At 38.5% G+C, this 18,434-nt stretch overlaps 1 protein-coding gene across 2 annotated transcripts in view; it reads right to left on the reverse strand.

Moving 5' to 3' along the window:
* The window catches only part of LOC124710820 (SWI/SNF complex subunit SMARCC2), an 86,620-nt gene that overhangs the window by 62,459 nt on the left and 5,727 nt on the right, over positions 1-18,434 (reverse strand). For both annotated transcript variants that reach the window (XM_047240957.1, XM_047240956.1), the window contains exons 2-3: positions 4,659-4,778; positions 4,465-4,569 (exon numbers count right to left, since the gene is read on the reverse strand). In XM_047240957.1, the coding sequence (XP_047096913.1) occupies positions 4,465-4,569; positions 4,659-4,778 (225 nt within the window). The remainder of the gene's footprint in view (positions 1-4,464; positions 4,570-4,658; positions 4,779-18,434) is intronic.

An 18,434-nucleotide genomic window follows, 5' to 3' on the forward strand; every position in this document is an offset into this window, starting at 1 on the left:
CACATAATAAAGCTAAAAACACACTTAGTGAAAAGCCACAGAACTACAAGCCTGCAAAAGGACCTTATCAGAATATAAGATATGTACTTTTTTCTTGGTCATTGCAAAATAAAATTTGGAATGAAAGGGGTACGAAAAAACAATATAAATACTAAGTTCTCTAAAATCTGCAAACTGTTTGCATTAATTTTTGAGAAGACACTCCCAAAAGTAGTCACTTCAACAGCAGCAGCCAAGGAAAATAGATGGAGAACTGTGGCTATAAGAAAATTCTCTCAAACACTTAAGTTTCTCAGTTCTTTACAAAAGCACTACACTAATACATACCTCCTCAACTACTGTCACAGGTATAAAAAATATTCTGGGAGGGTACTGCTTGCGGAAAAAACATTCAACGATAAAATAATGTATAATGCAGAAAACAAAAGCAAATTAGAATTGTATGTCATAAAACAGGAAACTGGCAAAGGTACACAAAGTATAACAACATACAAAACACAGATGGTGGTAAATAAAAGAAAATCTGTAAATGACTATTTCTCTGGTATTGCAGAGAAGTTGCAAAATGGTTCAAATGGCTCTAAGCACTACGGGACTTAACATCTGAGGTCATCAGTCCCCTAACTAACCCAAGGACATCACACACATCCATGCCCAAGGCAGGATTCGAACCTGTGACCGTAGCAGCACAGCGCTTCTGGACTGAAGCACCTAGAACCGCTTGGCCACAGTGGCCGGAGAGAAGTTGCAAGAAAATATTCAAGGAACTCCTGTAGCACCCACATTGACTTACACAGCAGGAATCGTAACGCTGTTTCCCACAAAGGAAAGTGAAATCATAAAGACAATACAGAAATTCAAAAATAAGAAGTCAGCAGGCATAGACGAGGTTCCAGTCTCTGTTCCAAAGGCATGCATAGTCAGCACACAAGCCCCATTAACAAATGTAGGCCCAATACATGAGTCTTTTAGTTCAGATATTTTTCCACAGTATCTGAAGCATGCATGAGTTGTGGCATTACTAAGAAAGAAAACGTGGAGAGAACTGAAAACTACAGGTTTTCACTAATGTCCACATCTTCAAAAATAAGTGAATCAATTGTGAAAGACAAAAAAATGAATAAATACAACCTTTTAATGAATATAATAGAGGGAAACATTCCACCTTTTAATGAAATACAGTGCAGTTTCCAAAGTGGTAGGCATGGCCATTACAGAGTTCACAAAAGTGGTACTTGAAGCTCTTGACAAGGATGACTGTGTTACAGACATACTTGTAGACTCGTCCAAAGCTTTTGAGATAGTTGACCATAAAATATGGCTAAACAAGCTAGAAACACTAAGTGTAAGGAGAGCAGCAAACTGGTAGTTACAGTCTCATCATAAAAATGGGGTGCAAATATTACAGATATTTCACACATCTGCTGCTGATTTTTTTTTAATAAAACAAGTGCCAGAGAAGAAACATATAAACATGGATGTTCCTCTGGGTAATGTTCTGTATCCAATTCTGTTCTTAATATATATCAATGACTTTACAGACTTTATAAGATGATTGAAGATGTTTACCATTGGCCAATATGTAGTAAAAACAAAAAGTTTTTAAGGGATGAATATTGATTGTCAGTTAACATGGAACATGGAATGAACACACAAAGATACCAGCAAAAAGAATGTCATCAGCATGTTCTGCACTTAGGATACTATCATCACTTTATAGCAGCCACTACCTTGTGGAGACATACTATTCCTATGTAGGCTCAATTAGTAGCTATGGGATTCTTTTCTAAGGATTGAAGACAGAACGCATGGACAGTTTTTGTACTGCAAAAAAAAAGGGCCAGAATATAACAACAACAACAACAACTACTACTACTACTACTACTACTACTAGTAGTAGCAGTAGTTGGGCTTATTGTAATAATTTGTTTAAAAATTTGACAATGGAAAATCAAGGATGGAATGTAACAATATTATGAGAAGGAAAGTTGCCAATCACCATATAGTGAGATGCTGAGTGGCAGATAGGCACAACAAAAAGACTCTCACAATTGTGCGAACCTTTTTGTTGTGCCTATCTGCGACTCAGCATCTCTGCTATATGGTGAGTGGCAACTTTCCTTCTCATAATATTGTTTAAAAAGCTGAGTATCCTTAATGTACGAAATGAGTACATCTGCCATTTTTTGTGCATACCAGTGAAAACATGACTTAGCTTTCAGTAATATTTCTACACACATCCATGGAACAAGACCCACTTTGGACATCCATTTAAAAAAAAAAAAAAAAAATTCAAAACAGCATTTTCTATCGGGGAATAAAATTGTGTAATAAAGTGCCCAAGGATATGAAAAATTTTGCTAAAAACATTTTTCGTAAGTAATGCAAATTACACAAATAAAAATTAATTACAGGAATCACAGTAGTTGTTAATAATGAAAGGGACAACAATATCACTCTGTCACATTACAATACAGGATCACAATGTAATACTTTTACAAGAAAATCATTTGCCAAGATCTGTAGTGCATGATACTAATGTCTCACCATCCTATTGAGTTCAACACCTCACCCATTATTGGGGGATGACGGCTAAGTTTTTCAGGTGGAGAGACAGAAGGGCATAAAGATGTCCTTGGGGCACAGTTGCACATTTATGGCCTCACAGTCAAGTTTTCTGAACAGAGTGGAGTTAGTGCAAGTGTCACAGTAGCTCAAGGCCAAATTTCGGGGTGAATGTGATAAGCTTGAGGGTGAAATCATCATGTTAAAAACACAGTTGAAATAACAGAAAAAAATGAAATGAGTCTGATACAGCACAGTATTTAGTAAAATGACATATCGTGAACATAGCAAGAAAGCCATCTGAAGAAGAATGCTTTCTCCTGTAAAAATGTTTTACTCTCATCATCAAACATTGGCACAATACTGAGGAGTTATTTTCCAAAACTGTATACATGAATCACGCCATTTTGTGAATGGAAATTATGAGTCATGTGGAAAAATGAGTAGGATAAATTGGTGGCATTTAAAATATGATGTTGTTAGAAAAGGATATTAAAGATATGTGGACAGATAAAAATACAAAATTATTTAGTACTAGAAGTTACAGGCAAAGAAAGGTTTACAGCAAATAAATATCAAAAGCAAGTTCATAGTTAATATTGGTAGGTATCAGACAGTGACTAGTCCTTAGCCACTGCTCCCTACTTACTTGAACTGTAAGTGATTTGCTCATTTTACATGGGAATGCTGGCTTTCACCCAATCGTGCTGACAAGTCTTTCTCACAAAGTCAGATGAGTAATATCTTCATTTTGGGGTAATGTTTCTACAAGTTTCTTACTTGACATCTTCTGGTGAAGTGTTTGACTTATAACAGATGCTACTATTTATCTTTTTCAGATCACACCATTCGCATTCCAGAACCGCACCAGGTGGGCAAATCACATGCACTCAGAAGGAAAGCCCCAGGTTGTGCAGGTAGAGATGGTGGGGGAGTAGCCACATGCCAAACCCAAGGGCCATCTATCCATTGCTGGCATTTGAATCAGGGAATACTTCTGGGAAATTTTTGAAACACATCATCACAAATGGAGACAAGATGGAAGCCACCGTCTCTGTCCACAAGATGTTCATGTACTCTATTGCTTCCCACAAACCCCTGCTGCAAAATAGCACTTTTGTGTTTTCGAAATTGAATGAGTGCACCTTGCAGGTGCTATGCTTGGCTATAGCTAATTTGCCTTTGTAACTGAGTTGGGTGGCCACATTCATAAATGATATCATACACGCCAAGTGTTCTTAGTCCTAAGGGATCTTTTACAGAGCCAAGCAAGGGCGTAATTGTGCATTTTGTAATTACCCAAAATATTTTCACTCCTTACACCATTCTAACATTGTTCCTCAATTTACAGTGTGCTGTCTACTTAAGAGATAGAGGACGACAAAAAACTGATTTGGAAGTGCAAGAGAAACAAGAGGACACCTTTCATTTGCACTCCTCCTCATGCTGAAAGTGATCAGTATCCCAACACCAATGATGTCAACAAAAACTGAGCATAACCTGGTATTTTTAAGGGTCAGGATTTGAAATTTACATCACTTTTACTCAAAAGAACCACACCTGCAGTCATCTGGAGCATGTCAAAACACATGGAATCAAGCTACCAACTATAGACACAAAATCTTTGTACACTGTTTATAAATTTCACACTTTGTACCATACCTTAAGCCCTTAACAGTGTTACACACACATAAACAATTCACTTATTCTCACAATATTGATTCACATCTTGCACACTAATATTCCTAGAATAATTTTCATCTTCTTCTTTAGGTTGAGCCAAATGGTTATTGGTGTTTTAACTCATAACTTGACACAATTACAATAGCAAGACTCTTCCATCCAAAATTAATACATTTGCGCTACAAGTTCTAGAACATATGAACCAAGAAAAAATACCTGAAAATCAAATCGTCTCCAACCTTGGTCACTTTTGAATTTGTAAACTGTGGCCAAGATGTGACATAGTGCTCCTCCAGGCTTGAAATCCAAGAAACATCGCATCTGTGAAATGAAATTGGTTATTTAATAAAATGAACTCTGAAAATGACAAGTCATACATGTACAAAATATATATTTTTTAGTTTACTTACTGGAAGTCTAGTAAGTGGAGGTTTGCTGACATTTTTGCCAAGATTGTCCTCCTGGAATTGGATAAGCTGAATAACAAGGGCTGCTAGGCCTTTATTTGTTGGTGGATCTGTCTGAATATACTGCACAAAAAAAAATTACAAATAGAAAGTAATATAGGCCAATATGCAACAAATACAGAAAAAATTCCTAACTAGAATATTACGCATTAACTTTCAAGCAGCTGCAAGATAAGATTAAAAATATATGCCTTTAAACAATTCCTCTAAGCTATCAGAAATTTGACAGAGGATATAATAAACAAAATTAGTAAGCTATAATCACAGTTGTTATGGCAGATAATAAATGGTAACAATAAAAGTAAACAAACCTTAATACATCCAAGTTACCATCATGTATTCTGCCCTAACAACTGCCAGCATATCATTTGTTGCAGTAGGCAAGAAACTCAAATCCACCAAGATAGAAACTGAAGCTGTATGTGAGACTGTTTGGGCAAGACTCAGTATCAGGGTTGGGCATAAAATAATTGGATCCTTCTATTACCCACCAGACTCATCTCCTGATGTAACTGAGAACTTGAGGGGAAACCACAGTTCACTTGTACATATGTTCCCCGATCACACTGTAATCATCGGTGGGCACTTTAATCATCCAACAGTTAACTGGGAAAATTACAGTTTTGTTAATGGTGGGCATGATAAGACATCCTGTGAAACATTACTAAATACCTTCTTAGAAAACTTCCGAGAACTCATGATGGAAATATATTGCATTTGATGGCAACAAATAGACTTGACCTCTTTGAGTATGCCCACATTGAAAGTGGTATCAGTGACCACGATGCGGATGTGGCAACAATGATTACTACGGAACGAAGGACAACTAAACCAAGCAGAAAGATATGTGCGCTCAGTAAACCAGATAAAAAAATCAGTAGTATCATATCTCAATGTGGAACTTGAAACTTTTAATACAAGGCAGGAGCATGTAAAGGGCCTCTGCCTCAAGTTTAAAAGCATAGTTGACCATGCACTGGATAGATATGTAACCAGAAGAGTAGTTCATAAAAGAAGGGAACCTCCATGGTATACAGTAACTGTAAAGAATCTTCTAAAGAAACAGAGATTACTTCATGATAGGTGAAAAATAAAGCATGGGCTATAGATAGAGAGCTGCTGAATGTAACATGTTTGGCCACAGAACCCTGAGAAATTCTGGTTGTATGTAAAAGCTGTCAGCAGCACCAAAGTTAAGGTACAGTCCCTAGCCAATGAGACAGGAACTAAAATTGAGAGTGGTAAAACAAAAGCTGAAGTGCTTAACTCCATTTTCAAACGTTCCTTCACAAAGTAAAACCAAGGAGAATTGCCCCAATTTAATCCTCATACCACCGGAAAGATGAAAGAAATAAGCATTAGTGTTAGTGGTGTCGAGAAACAGCTGAAATCATTAAAACTGAACAAAAGTCCAGGCCCCGATGGAATCTCTGTCAGATTCTATGCTGAATGTGCAGCTGGGTTAGCCTCTCTTAACTACAGTCAATCACAGATCCCTCAAATGAAAAACCATGCCCAGTTCTTGGAAAAAGGCACAGTTCACGCCTGTCTAAAAGAAGGGTAGTAGAAATGATCCACAAAACTATCATCCATTTATTTATTTATTTATTTATTTATTTAGCGTATGGCATTACATATACAGAGTGACTAGCTAGTGTGCGGATCCGATTAATTGTTTTCCAGGCACATCGCGTTAGCTCCATACCGGCTGGTCTTGTGTTGGGTCTTTGGACAGTCTGATGTTCCTCATGGGCAATAATGTTCCACATTTCTGTCCACTTTTTGTTGATACCGAAAGTAGCTGCCTGTAGCGATTCTGCCAGTAGGACAGATGGCTGCCTAGATTTTAATCAGTTCATTTGGAGTGCAGGAACGTCAGAGTGCATTGGAAGCTTGGGGATTTTAAGTAATTTTTGGTATTCCTTGGAGGGCATTCTGTCTTCAGAGATCTGGTAGCGCAATGCTGCTTAGAGGCGGTAACCAGTATAGAGGACTAGATTTGATGCAGCTGTTATTGTCCTCATTGCTGCGTTTAGCTCCAGGTCAAGTTTTCTCACACGTGTGCTATTGAGGCACACTGGGGCACAGTATTTGGCAACAGAATAGACCAGCCCTAGGGCAGCGTATCGCAGTGTTGTAGCTCTCAGATTCTGTATGATGTTATTGCGTGATCTCAGCTTTGCTGTGGTGTTTTCTATGTGCTTCCTGTAAGAGAGGGTTCTATCAAGCGTCACTCCTAGATATTTTGGAGAGTCTTGGTGGTGAAGAACCTGACCATTAAAGGTGACATTCAACTTCGCATTGGCCATTCTGTTGTTAAGGTGAAAGCAGCTGACTTCAGTCTTCATTGAATTTGGTATCAGTCTCCACTTTATGAAGTATTTGTCTATTGTGCTGATCTGTGCATAGGATCTCCTCATCAGCTGGGTGGCCAAGGCCACATCGTCTGCATAGATCTATTTCCTTGATTCTGTTTCAAGGGGGTCAGATGTATACAAGCTGAACAGGATTGGCACCGAAACTGAGCCTTGAGGAAGACCATTATTAAGTTTCTTCTGTCTGCCTAGTTGGTTGCCAAAGACTACTTGGTAGCATCTCTCACATAGCATGTTGTTTATGAGCCTGATTGTGATTTGGCAGTGTACGATACTGGCGAGTTTGTACAAGAGTCCTGACAGCTTAAGGTGACGTTGGAATCCAGCTTCTACACGTGTAGTTAAGCTGAGGACTTGGTCTGCACAGCTTCTCTTTGGTCTGAATCCTGCCTGTTATAACTTCATGGGTCTTTGGAGCGATTTGGTTGAGAATGACTTTCCAAAAGCTTGTAGGAGCAGCTCAGGAGGGCGATTGGGCGATAGCTAGCAGTTTTTTTCACTGGATTACCCAGCTTCAGTATTGCTATGATTTTTGTTTTTTGAAGGCTTTTGGCATGTTCCCTGATAGCATAATATTAGCAAAGAAACTTGCAAGCAAACTACAAGTCCTGTTTCCACAATTGATGAGGAACTCTGGGTATATCCCATCAAATCCTAGAGCTTTGCCTTTTTTCATTTCTTTGATTGCTGCAGTGATCTCATCTTCGGTGAAGTCTCTGGAGTACTCTGATTTGTTGGGTGCCTTCTGCTTCAGGTTAATAAGCTTTTTATTAACCATTCTTGAGTGTGGCTCCTGTGGGGGTGCTTTGGAGAGAGACCTTATTCTGTTTGCAATTTGGTTTGGTGTTACTTCAGGATCTTCTCCGGTGGGTGGTCGACTTCCTCCCAGTTTTCTCAAGAGGTTCCACACCTCTCTGCTTGACCTCTTAAAATCCAAACCTCCTGTTTTTCGTTCCCAGCACTCTTTACGAGCTTTATCGAGGTGTTTTAGGAGTTCTGCAGCAGTTCCGCTGTAATTTGTGGTTAAATAGAACTGATACAGTTCTTCGTAGCCATTACTCCAGCCTGGGATACATTCTCTCTGGAATCCTCTAGACATGGATTTTTTTGCTGTTGTTAGAACTGCTCCGACGAATCTTTCATAATTTTCACTTAGTTGGGGGGATCCATCTGATCACTGTATCAAGTTCTTTGGAAAATTTAGTCCAGTCTGCTTTACTGAAGTTCATTCTTGGTCTAGGCATTGATGTGATTACAGGAATTTGAATTCCTACGTCTAGAATTACTGGCCGGAGTTGGCTTTTTGGGAAACTTCCAAGGACTGTCCTTACTGTACATAAAGATTGTCCCTGGGAGTCCTGTGTTGCAAAACATAGGTCAGGGTTGGAATCCTTGTTCCAGGCTGCCGATTTAAATGATCCCTTGTCCCTGGAGTCAGAAACTAGGCTAAGGACCTGGCAAATTGGGCTGAACATAACTATCATCCAATATTCTTGACATAGATTTGTTGTAGAATCTTAGGACATTCTGAGCTCAAACATAATGAGCTATCTCGAACAGAATGACCTCCTCACTGCCAACCAGCATGGATTTTGAAAACATTGATCACATGAAACTCAATTTGTACTTTTCTCACATGGCATACTGAAAGCTTTGTATAAAAGCAACCAGGTAGATGCAGTATTTCTTGACTTCCAAAAAGCATTTGATTCAGTACCACACTTACACTTATTGTCAAAAGTATAGTCATTTGGGATATCAAGTGAAATTTGTGACTTGATTGAGGATGTTTTGTTAAGGAGGACACAGTTATCTTGGATGGAGAGTCATAGCCATAGGTGCAGAAGTAACTTTGAGTGTGCCCCAAGGAAGTCTATTGGGATCCTTTCTGTTAATGTTGCATATTAATGACCTTGCAGACAATATTAACACCCTAAAATCAGGATTTCTGCTGATGATGCAGTTATCTGTAATGAAGTACCGCCAGAAAGAAGCTGCATAAGAATTCCGTCAGGCCTTGATAAGATTTCAATGTGGTGCAGATATTGGCAACTAGCTCTAAAAGTTCAGATATATATGAAAAAATGGAGTATCCTATGACTATAAAAACGCCTGGGTGTAGCACTTTGTAGGGATATGAAATGGAATGATCACGTAGGTTCAGTCATGGGTAAGGCAGGCGGCAGACTTCAGTTTATTGGTAGAATACTGGGGAAGTGCAATCATCTTATAAATCACTAGTGCGACTGTTTCTACAATATTACTCAAGTGTCTCGGATCTGTACCAGATAGGACTGATAGGGGATACTGAACTTATACAGAATGGTCACGGGTTTGTTTAATCCATGGGAGAATGTCACAGAGATACTGAAGGAAGTGAACTGGAAGACTCTTGAAGATAGACCTACACTATCCCAAGAAAACCTATTAAAAAGTTTCAAGAACTGGCTTTAAATGATTACTCTAGGAATATACTACAATCCCCTACTTATTGCTCACACAAGGATTGTGAGGATAAGATTAGAACAATTACTGCACGCACAGAGCCATTCAAACAATCATTCTTCCCGCACTCCTTAGATGAATGGAACAGGAAGAAATTCTAATAACTGGTACAGTGGGATGTACCCTGGGACAAGCACCTCAAGGTGGTTTGAAGAGGCAGATGTAGCTGTTGATGAAGATATTAATAGTAAAAAACTAACTGCCTCACACATGCTAATATGGAAGAAAGTTACACTGAAGTATATAACTATGTAAATAAATGGTATCTTGTTAAAATCATAAGGCAGAACCAACAGTGCATTCTAGCTTCACCAGAAAACCAACTGCACACATCTTTGCAATTCTGGTGCTCTGAGGAGTATGTGGCTACAGTTCTTGTGATCAATTGGTAAACATGTGCTCTGATTAAAAGGTACTGAGGTCTACCACACAGTGACGGCTAAGTGTTTCACATTACCGTGCATGATTATATTTGATTGTAGTGTGTTTACAAAATGTTCATACACATAAATCCCATTAGTCATTGCTGTATAGCATTATAAAAGGTATGCTTTAAAAAAAACTGCAAAGTTGGAGAGTATAACATTACCAAATGGAACAGAGTTTGGCTGCAGTATATGCCTAACTACTATACCAGGCCTACGTCAAAATCATAGCTGCATAACAATGCACATATTATTAACAATCAAGGTATATAACAAGTAATGCACAGACATATATTCATCTTAGCATCTTGTGTACAAGTCTGTGTGTCCTAATAAATGTGTCCATAATGCAAGCTAAGTTAGGAATATAATGCAATAAAATATAAAATGGGCCATACTAAAACCCAAATACTGTACACTGCTATGAATCAATTAATCCCAATCGTTAACAATAGTTTGACAAAAGTCTTCCACCTCGTGTGCAACATGTATGAGACACATGAAATACCCTCAGACTTGAAGAGGAATATAATATTTCCAATTCCAAAGATAGCAGTTGCTGACAGGTGTAAACATTACTGAACTATCAGTTTAATTAGGTCATGGATGCAAAATATTAACAAGAGTTCTTTACAGAAGAAAGGAAAAATTGTTAGAAGCTGACCTTAGGGAAGATCAGTGGGGATTCCGGAGAAATATAGGAACACGCGAGGCAATACTGATCCTATGATAGGTACAGGAAAGGCAAACCTATGAGAGCATTTGCAGACTTAGAGAAAGCTTTTGACAACATTGTCTGAAACACTCTCTTTGAAATGCTGAAGGTAGGAGGTGTAGAATACAGGGAGTGAAAGGCTATTTTCAACTTATATAGAAACCAGATGGCAGTTATAAGAGTGAAGGGGCATAAAAGGGAAGTAGTAGTTGAGAAGGGAGGTGACAGGGTTGTAGCCTATCCCCGACGTTATTCAATCTGTACACTGAGCACTCAGTAAAGGAAACCAAAGAAAAATTTGGAGTAGGAATTAAAGTTCAGGGATTGCTGATATCATTGTAATTCTGTCAGACAGAGCAAAGGATTTGGAAGAGCACCTGAATGTAATGGACAGTGTCTTGAAAGGAAGATATAAGGTGAACACCAACAAAAGCGAAACAAAGTCCAAGTAGAGAGGATATAAAATGTAGACTGGCAATGGCAAGAAAAGTGTTTCTGAAGAAGAGAAATTTGTTAACAATGAATATAGACTTAAATGTTAGGAAGTCATTTCCGAAGGTATGAGGTGTGTTTTTTAAATAAGTATCATTTCGAAATTAAAGAAAGACGTGCTAAGATATCTCAATAATTTAATTTTTACATGAAAGCCTGTACCTTAATCTACTTTCCTACATAATTTTCGTCAATATTGAGGCACTTGTCATAACGTTGTACCAGTTTTTGAATATCCTCCTCATAGAAGTCTGCTGCCTGACTTGTTAAGCACTGCATCACCACTGTTTTGACTTCGTCATGAAGACACTGACGGCCCAGGTGTTTCTTCAAGTGCAGGAAAAGATGGTAGTCACTGGGCACAAGATCTGGGCTGCACGGAGGATGATCTAGAGTTTCCCACCGAAAAGATGTGATGAGATCTTTGGTCTGATTCGCCACATGCGGACGGGCATTGTCTTGCAGCAAAACGATGCCCTTGATCAACTTGCCACGTTTTTTGTTCTGAATTGAACGGCGCAGATTGCGAAATGTCTTACAGTAAGCTGCTGCATTGATTGTCTCATTACAAGGCAGAAATTCTACAAGCATTAATCCTTTTCTGTTCCAAAAAACTGTGCACATGATTTTCTGGGCAGAAATTGTTTGCTTAAACTTCACTTTTCTGGCTGAATCTGAATGCTGGCATTTCATAGACTCTTGCTTTGATTGTGGTGTGACGTAGGCCACCCATGTTTCATCTTGAAGAAGCACCTGCGCAGTCATCGTCTTCAAGACGATGACGAAGTCAAAACAGTGGTGACGCAGTGGTTAACAACTCAGGTGGCAGACTTCTATGAGGAGGGTATTCAAAAACTGGTACAACGTTATGACAAGTGCCTCAATACTGACGGAAATTATGTAGAAAAGTAGATTAAGGTACAGGCTTTCATGTAAAAATAAAATTATTGAGATATCTTAGCACGTCTTTCTTTAATTTCGAAATGGTACTTACTTAAAAAACACACCTTGTATATGTCTGGAGCATAGCCATCCATGTACAGATGTGAAGTGAGGACAATAAACAGTTTGGACAAGAAGAGAATAGAAGCTTTTGAACTGGGGAGCCACAGAAGAATGCTGAAGATTAGGTGGGTAGATCACATAACTAATGAGCAGGTACTGAATAGAATTGGGCAGGTAAGAAATCCATGGCACAACTTGACCAAAGGAAGGGATCATTGACGGGACACATTCTGAGACATTAAGGGATCACCAATTTAGTAATAGAGGGAAATGTGGGGAATAAAAATCATAGAGGAAGACCAAGAGGTAAATAGAGTAAGCAGATTCAGAAGGATGTAGGCTGCAGTAATTATTCAGAGATGAAGAGGCTTGCACAGAATACTGTAGCATGGACAGCTGCATCAAACCAGTCTTCTGACTGAAGACCACAACACAACAATAGTTGTCACCAGAATTACTGCTGTGTACATAAAAGTGCAATTGTCACAGAATTTTAAAAATGCAACTAAATGACTAGCCATTTTTATACAAAGCCACCAGTCAATTTCTTACATTAAAGGATAAAATAGTGCTACAAAATAATAATCTAATGCTATGTATGAATGCATAAAATAATATCCTAATGCCACATGTGGATGCATAGTAATCACAAACTCCCTCTGCACTTTTAGTATCTAGTCAGGAATTCTCCATTAACTAGTTACTCCAGGTCTGCATGTATTCCATGTGTTCACTGAGAGAAGTTGTGTTTAAGTCTCTTTGTAAATATTTCTATTTTCTTTGTAACATAGAGTAATCACCTTTTATTTGCACTTAATGTAGGACAGTGAGGTTCTTCTAATACCATTTGTATATTTCTGTTCTCTATGGAGAATGCAGAAAGATTAGTTATTTTTACTCGTGAGTATTCCTTTCTGCAAGATGCTCTGAAACTGCCGATGAAATTAACCATGAAATGAGCCAGATCCATTAAAAATCCAAACTACCAATCCCTAACAGGACAAGGACTTGGAACAACAGCCTAAGTGCACTCCACAATAATCGTCTCCTCACTGTCCTTTCAGCTGACATAGGTAATCCAGCCATCAATTTAAAACAAGCTAACTATGATGTGAACATCCTATTGATGTTGGACACCTACTATAGATTGCCCCAAGGGCCCAACCTCAACAATAATGAGGAAGACGCTGAAGCTACATAAGTAGTCATTGCTGGAAGACTGTGTCATCATGAATCTCCTCTCCCAGCCACCTACATAATACAAGTTTTATGGCATGCCAAAGACAAAGTACACATTACAAAGACAACATCAATCATCACTAATAAAACTGGATTTCAAACATACAGACTGCCACAACATCTTGCCAGTCTACTTACTTGAGATGTATGCCACTGTACGCAATACATAAAAAATACCATTGACATTATCAGCCAAATAAACTACCTGTGTCTTGGAGAAGCACTGATATGGTGTCATTATTTATGCATGCTCCCATCAAAAGGTCAATAGATCTGCTGCCCCCCCCCCCCCCCCAATTCTTTGGTAATTGAACTGTTCAAGGACACTCTGACCTCATTTTAATTTGCACCTAGCAAAAGATATTTTGAACACATGAATAGTGTTGCGATGGGCAAGCCATTAGCTTTTTCATGGAGAACACTGAGGATAGTGCCTTGTCTACTGAAAATCCATGTTTTACTGCTATGCTGATGACAGAATCTTTGTCTTGCCCTTCCTTAACATCTTCATCATTCAAACACACAATGTATGTTTCTGCCACAGAGTGCACTGGAAAACAACTCTTGCAGACTGATACCTGCACAGTTTTAAGTGCATGTTCACCTAGCAGAAGTTGCCTCTGCTGCCAAAAACTTGCCACAAGGGGGGAATAATACTCAAACAGTCTTCCATACAATGGTTATAACAAATAAATATTGCACGCAATTTCAGATGAAGATGAAGACTGTGAAAGATAATGTAGTCTCAAAGTCCCTTGTGGTAACAAAATACCCTGTAAATGCAGACAAGTATGAGTATTAAGCTGAGCAGACCTCGTGCACGACAGAACAATACAAGATGAACATCAGAGGTATCTGCAACTAGCTATCTTGTTAAATTTGTGGCAATTGAACATGCTTCAGTAAACAGCCATAAAACTGAATTTGATGAGAGCTTTATCATCACAAGGGCTAATGGTTTCTGGGGTGGTGTAATAAATGAAGATATAAGTGTGACAATACTTAACAGAACCCTCAATAAAGACAACAGTGTGCAGCTGAGTACAGCAAGACCCAAACCAAGATGAGGGTAAGTGGAAATTGCAGATGCGAGACAAAAACATTGCCTTATATAGTGATGGACTCAACACCAGTGACATTGCAACTGGTAACATGGCTGTATAAGGTTGAGGTACTGGACAATTTCTGAGGAGTCCTCAACCAAAAACTCATTGATTTATAACCACTTACTGCTGTTGGAACCCCAAGATGATCTTTTCTTACTGAGACTCTCAAAGACACACATTAGACTACAACCTTAGTGGGCCATGCAGGCTTAGCCGTTTATCAATTTCGCCCCTCAATGATGACATCTGCCTGGATAACTTTGGAGGTATGCTAGCGGTGACATTGGCAGGGACAAAAGCCATGAAGCAGGAAGGTTTCGAACAGTGAGTGTGTGGTGTGCGGAGCGAGCTGGCCAGGGTTGCAAAGTTTGGAGTTCTGTATGGTAAACAAAAGAATGAATTGGCTCCTGTGAAGGCATGGAGCCTGGTTTTGACTGTCGGTTATCACCTTCCTGCAAAGCGTTTTCCGTGAGTAGGCATGATATTTTGGAAAACACACCAGTAACTTGGAGGTCATTTGGGCAGTTCCACGTTACTGCAGGCACCCGGTCTCTTGCAGGCTTAAGGAGCGGAAGGATCACAGCCATCCTATCAAAGTTCAGTAACTTCCATGTATGTCCTTACCTCTCGCTCTCCCCCCCCCCCCCCCCTCCCCACTTTCACAAGGATGACAAAAATATAGTCACTTGTGACCTGGTAAAAAGGAGTGTGTTTCAACTGTGATTAATGATGTTAATGTGCAGAAGCAGAAATGGTTAATTCTTCTCTCGCTGAATGAGCTCTACTGCCTCTATACGCAGAAATACCGAGAGCACAAAATTGGCCACTCCATATTTTGCTTTGTACAACCAAAGCGCATCAGGTACTCATAGTGCATGCTCTTGCAAGCATCATCAAAACATGAAGCTTAAGATGAAGGAGCAAAGCTAAATGGAAATTATAAAGACCTGATAGCTTTTATGGTATGTGTCAATAATAATGAAAAATGTATGCCTGTCACCTGTGCAGACTGTCCTGGACCAGAAACCCAACCTCATGTATTAAAAAAAAGAACTTGACATCTTGCTTGACGAAGAAATTTTCAAACAGTGGGTACAAACCAACAGAGCGGAGCTCATTACACAGGTAATGCCCAGTGAGGAGTATTTACATTCCCTTGTTGATGAGCTGGTGCTTTCAAGATCTCATCACTGTATCTCAAACGTTCAAGCCTAGCATTTCAAAGAGATGAAAGAAAACCTGAAAGAAACCCACTATTTGGTGATTTTGCAGGAAACTTCCACTTGCGGTACAGGACGAAATTCAAAGTTTTCACTGGACTAATACACAAGTGATACAGCATCTGTTTGTATTTACTTTAAAAAAAAAATAAAATAAAAAAAAAAGACACACTACGTTCCAAAACTAAGTATATAGTTAGTGACCACCTCGATCACAATACCATGACTGTGTACACATTTCAACATCCTCTCATTGGGGAAATTAAAAATAACATATGCAATGTTGAAATGTAACAACAAAACAACCAATTTTTGACAAAATAATTTAATTGGATAGATAAAAAAACCTACTCACCAAGCAGCAGCATACACACATAAAAGAGGGTTGTAATTAGCCAGTGGCTCCTCCTTTAGGCAGAAGGGTTCAGGGGGAAGAAAGAGAGGATGAGGGGTGAAGGAAAAGAGGTATATTTCGGAAAACTCACCCAGAACTGCAAATGGTTCCACCAAGGTCATGATTCTGGATTCTTCCCCCAGATACCTTCACCCCTCTTCCCCTCCCTTCAACCCCTCTGCCTGAAGAAGGAACCACTGACTCCGAAAGCTTGCCTAATTACAACCCTCTTTTACGTGTGTGTTCTGCCACCACTTGGCGAGTAGATTTTTTATCTATCCAATTAATTTGTAGTGTTGAAATGGTCATTTTCTTTATTGACAGTGCAAGCAGCCAGTATATAAAAAAAAAAAAAAAAAAAAAAAAAAAAAAAAAAAAAAAAAAAAAAAAAAAAGCAGCTTCATTAATGTCTACCAACACAAAAATGATTTTGGTTTACTAACGGAGTGAAATTTCGTTGCCTCATCACCTGGACAGAAGTCTTGCAATGGGATAGGTGGAACAACGAAACAAGAAGTTACGCAAGCTTCACTTCAAAAACCTTAGACACAACAGATCCTAACTCCACAAGATATGTTCAAATATTGTCCACAAAATATTACTGGAGTCAAATATATATATTTTTGTTTCTTCACCAGAAATTGAGAAAATGAAAACAAACTACATTCAAATCTCTCAGTCAGTTTTATCAGTTACAGAACAACAGAACAGATATGTCCCTTTAAGTGACAACCAAATAAGATGTTTTGTTACTTTGAAAGGCTCAAACTTCAATGATGATCTATGTTGTTTGTATCTATGATGAGAAGTGGTGGCTTAGACAAAGGGAAGATAACAATGATGTTTTGGGGATTTTTTTCACCCTTCTGGACCAAAAACTGCCTTTCAACTTTCCAAAAATGATACTGCTTGGATACCTGCATAGAAAGTAGTACAAAAAGTGACTCCATTGGGACTCGCAACAGTGTCTGTTAGAACACACAATGTAGATGACAAACTATACAGTGAATTATAGTGTTTGTTTAGCTCTCTAATGAAAATTGTAGTTGGCAAGTAGCTACAACTTAAGATTAAATACATAAAGAAACATTACTGTGTGTATACTGTACGCAAGAGTATTACAATCAAATTATTGGTAAGTTAAGTTTAAGATTTAGAAGTCTTACCTACTGTTATCACTGCCTATTGTTATTTAAAATTAGAAATATTTGATCATTTATTGTATGCAATGATTTAAACATCATTCAACCATTGTCAATTTTAATACTTCCTGGCCCTTGTTTGCTAACTTGGCACTGAACGAGCATGTAGAAGAGTTGCGTTTTTATTGAAACTCACTGCTCCATTGCTCTCAATGTAGTTGAGTCTCAATCTTAGTCTTTTAGTTAGATATTCCTCTCAGAATAAAGAGCACTCTGTTAAATTTTCACTTGCTTTCATTCAGTCCCTATTTAGATTAAGACCTGCGAAAATCGATGTCAAAAGGTTTTTGGCCATTTTTGAAAAGCTCTAGAAAAAACATGAGTACATTCTCAGGATTAAAACTACTTCTGTACAGAGTTATATAAGTACTCAACACAGAAGTAACATATTCTTAGCGAGACTCTCTTCCTTCATAAAAACTTATTGTCTTAAAAGGTACCGATTAATAATTTTTTTTCTGAGTCCTTACAGAATGAGTTCGACTGATCTCTTGCACAACAGAATTTTTTTTAAAAAAGTGCCTGAAGTTCATTTCATTCTGAAAACACTGGTTTTTGAATTATTCTGATATCTTTTAAAATAACTTGTTAATTAAACTATCTGCAAACCAAGTTTTCCATTAAAATTTGTCCAACTAACATCTTAAAAATGGGTGCCAGAACAAAGCTGTGGCTTATAAAATTATTTCGACCAGTGCTTTGTGACTGTCTACTTACAGGATACACACAATAAAAATCAGGAAAATAAAAAATGATAAGCAACATTGCCTCAGGGATTTGATATGGATTAACCCACATTACTCCCACTGTTGTTAAGTATTTTCATAGCAGTCATCCACAATTTCATATGGTTAGTGGAGCAGAGGGGGGCTCAAGGGAAATCCAATTCCAACACATGCAGGGTTTCCGGAGTCTACCTGTGAGAGCAGACACATGGACCATCTCTTTGTGGACTACATACATATGACCCCTTCCACACACCCAAAGAGGGCTTGGTGGGGGCGAACAGGTTTTCCCATTGTAGCTGTTAATTCCCAACCA

Source organism: Schistocerca piceifrons, chromosome 1 (genome assembly GCF_021461385.2).
Source record: "Schistocerca piceifrons isolate TAMUIC-IGC-003096 chromosome 1, iqSchPice1.1, whole genome shotgun sequence".
NCBI classification, from domain to species: domain Eukaryota; kingdom Metazoa; phylum Arthropoda; class Insecta; order Orthoptera; family Acrididae; genus Schistocerca; species Schistocerca piceifrons.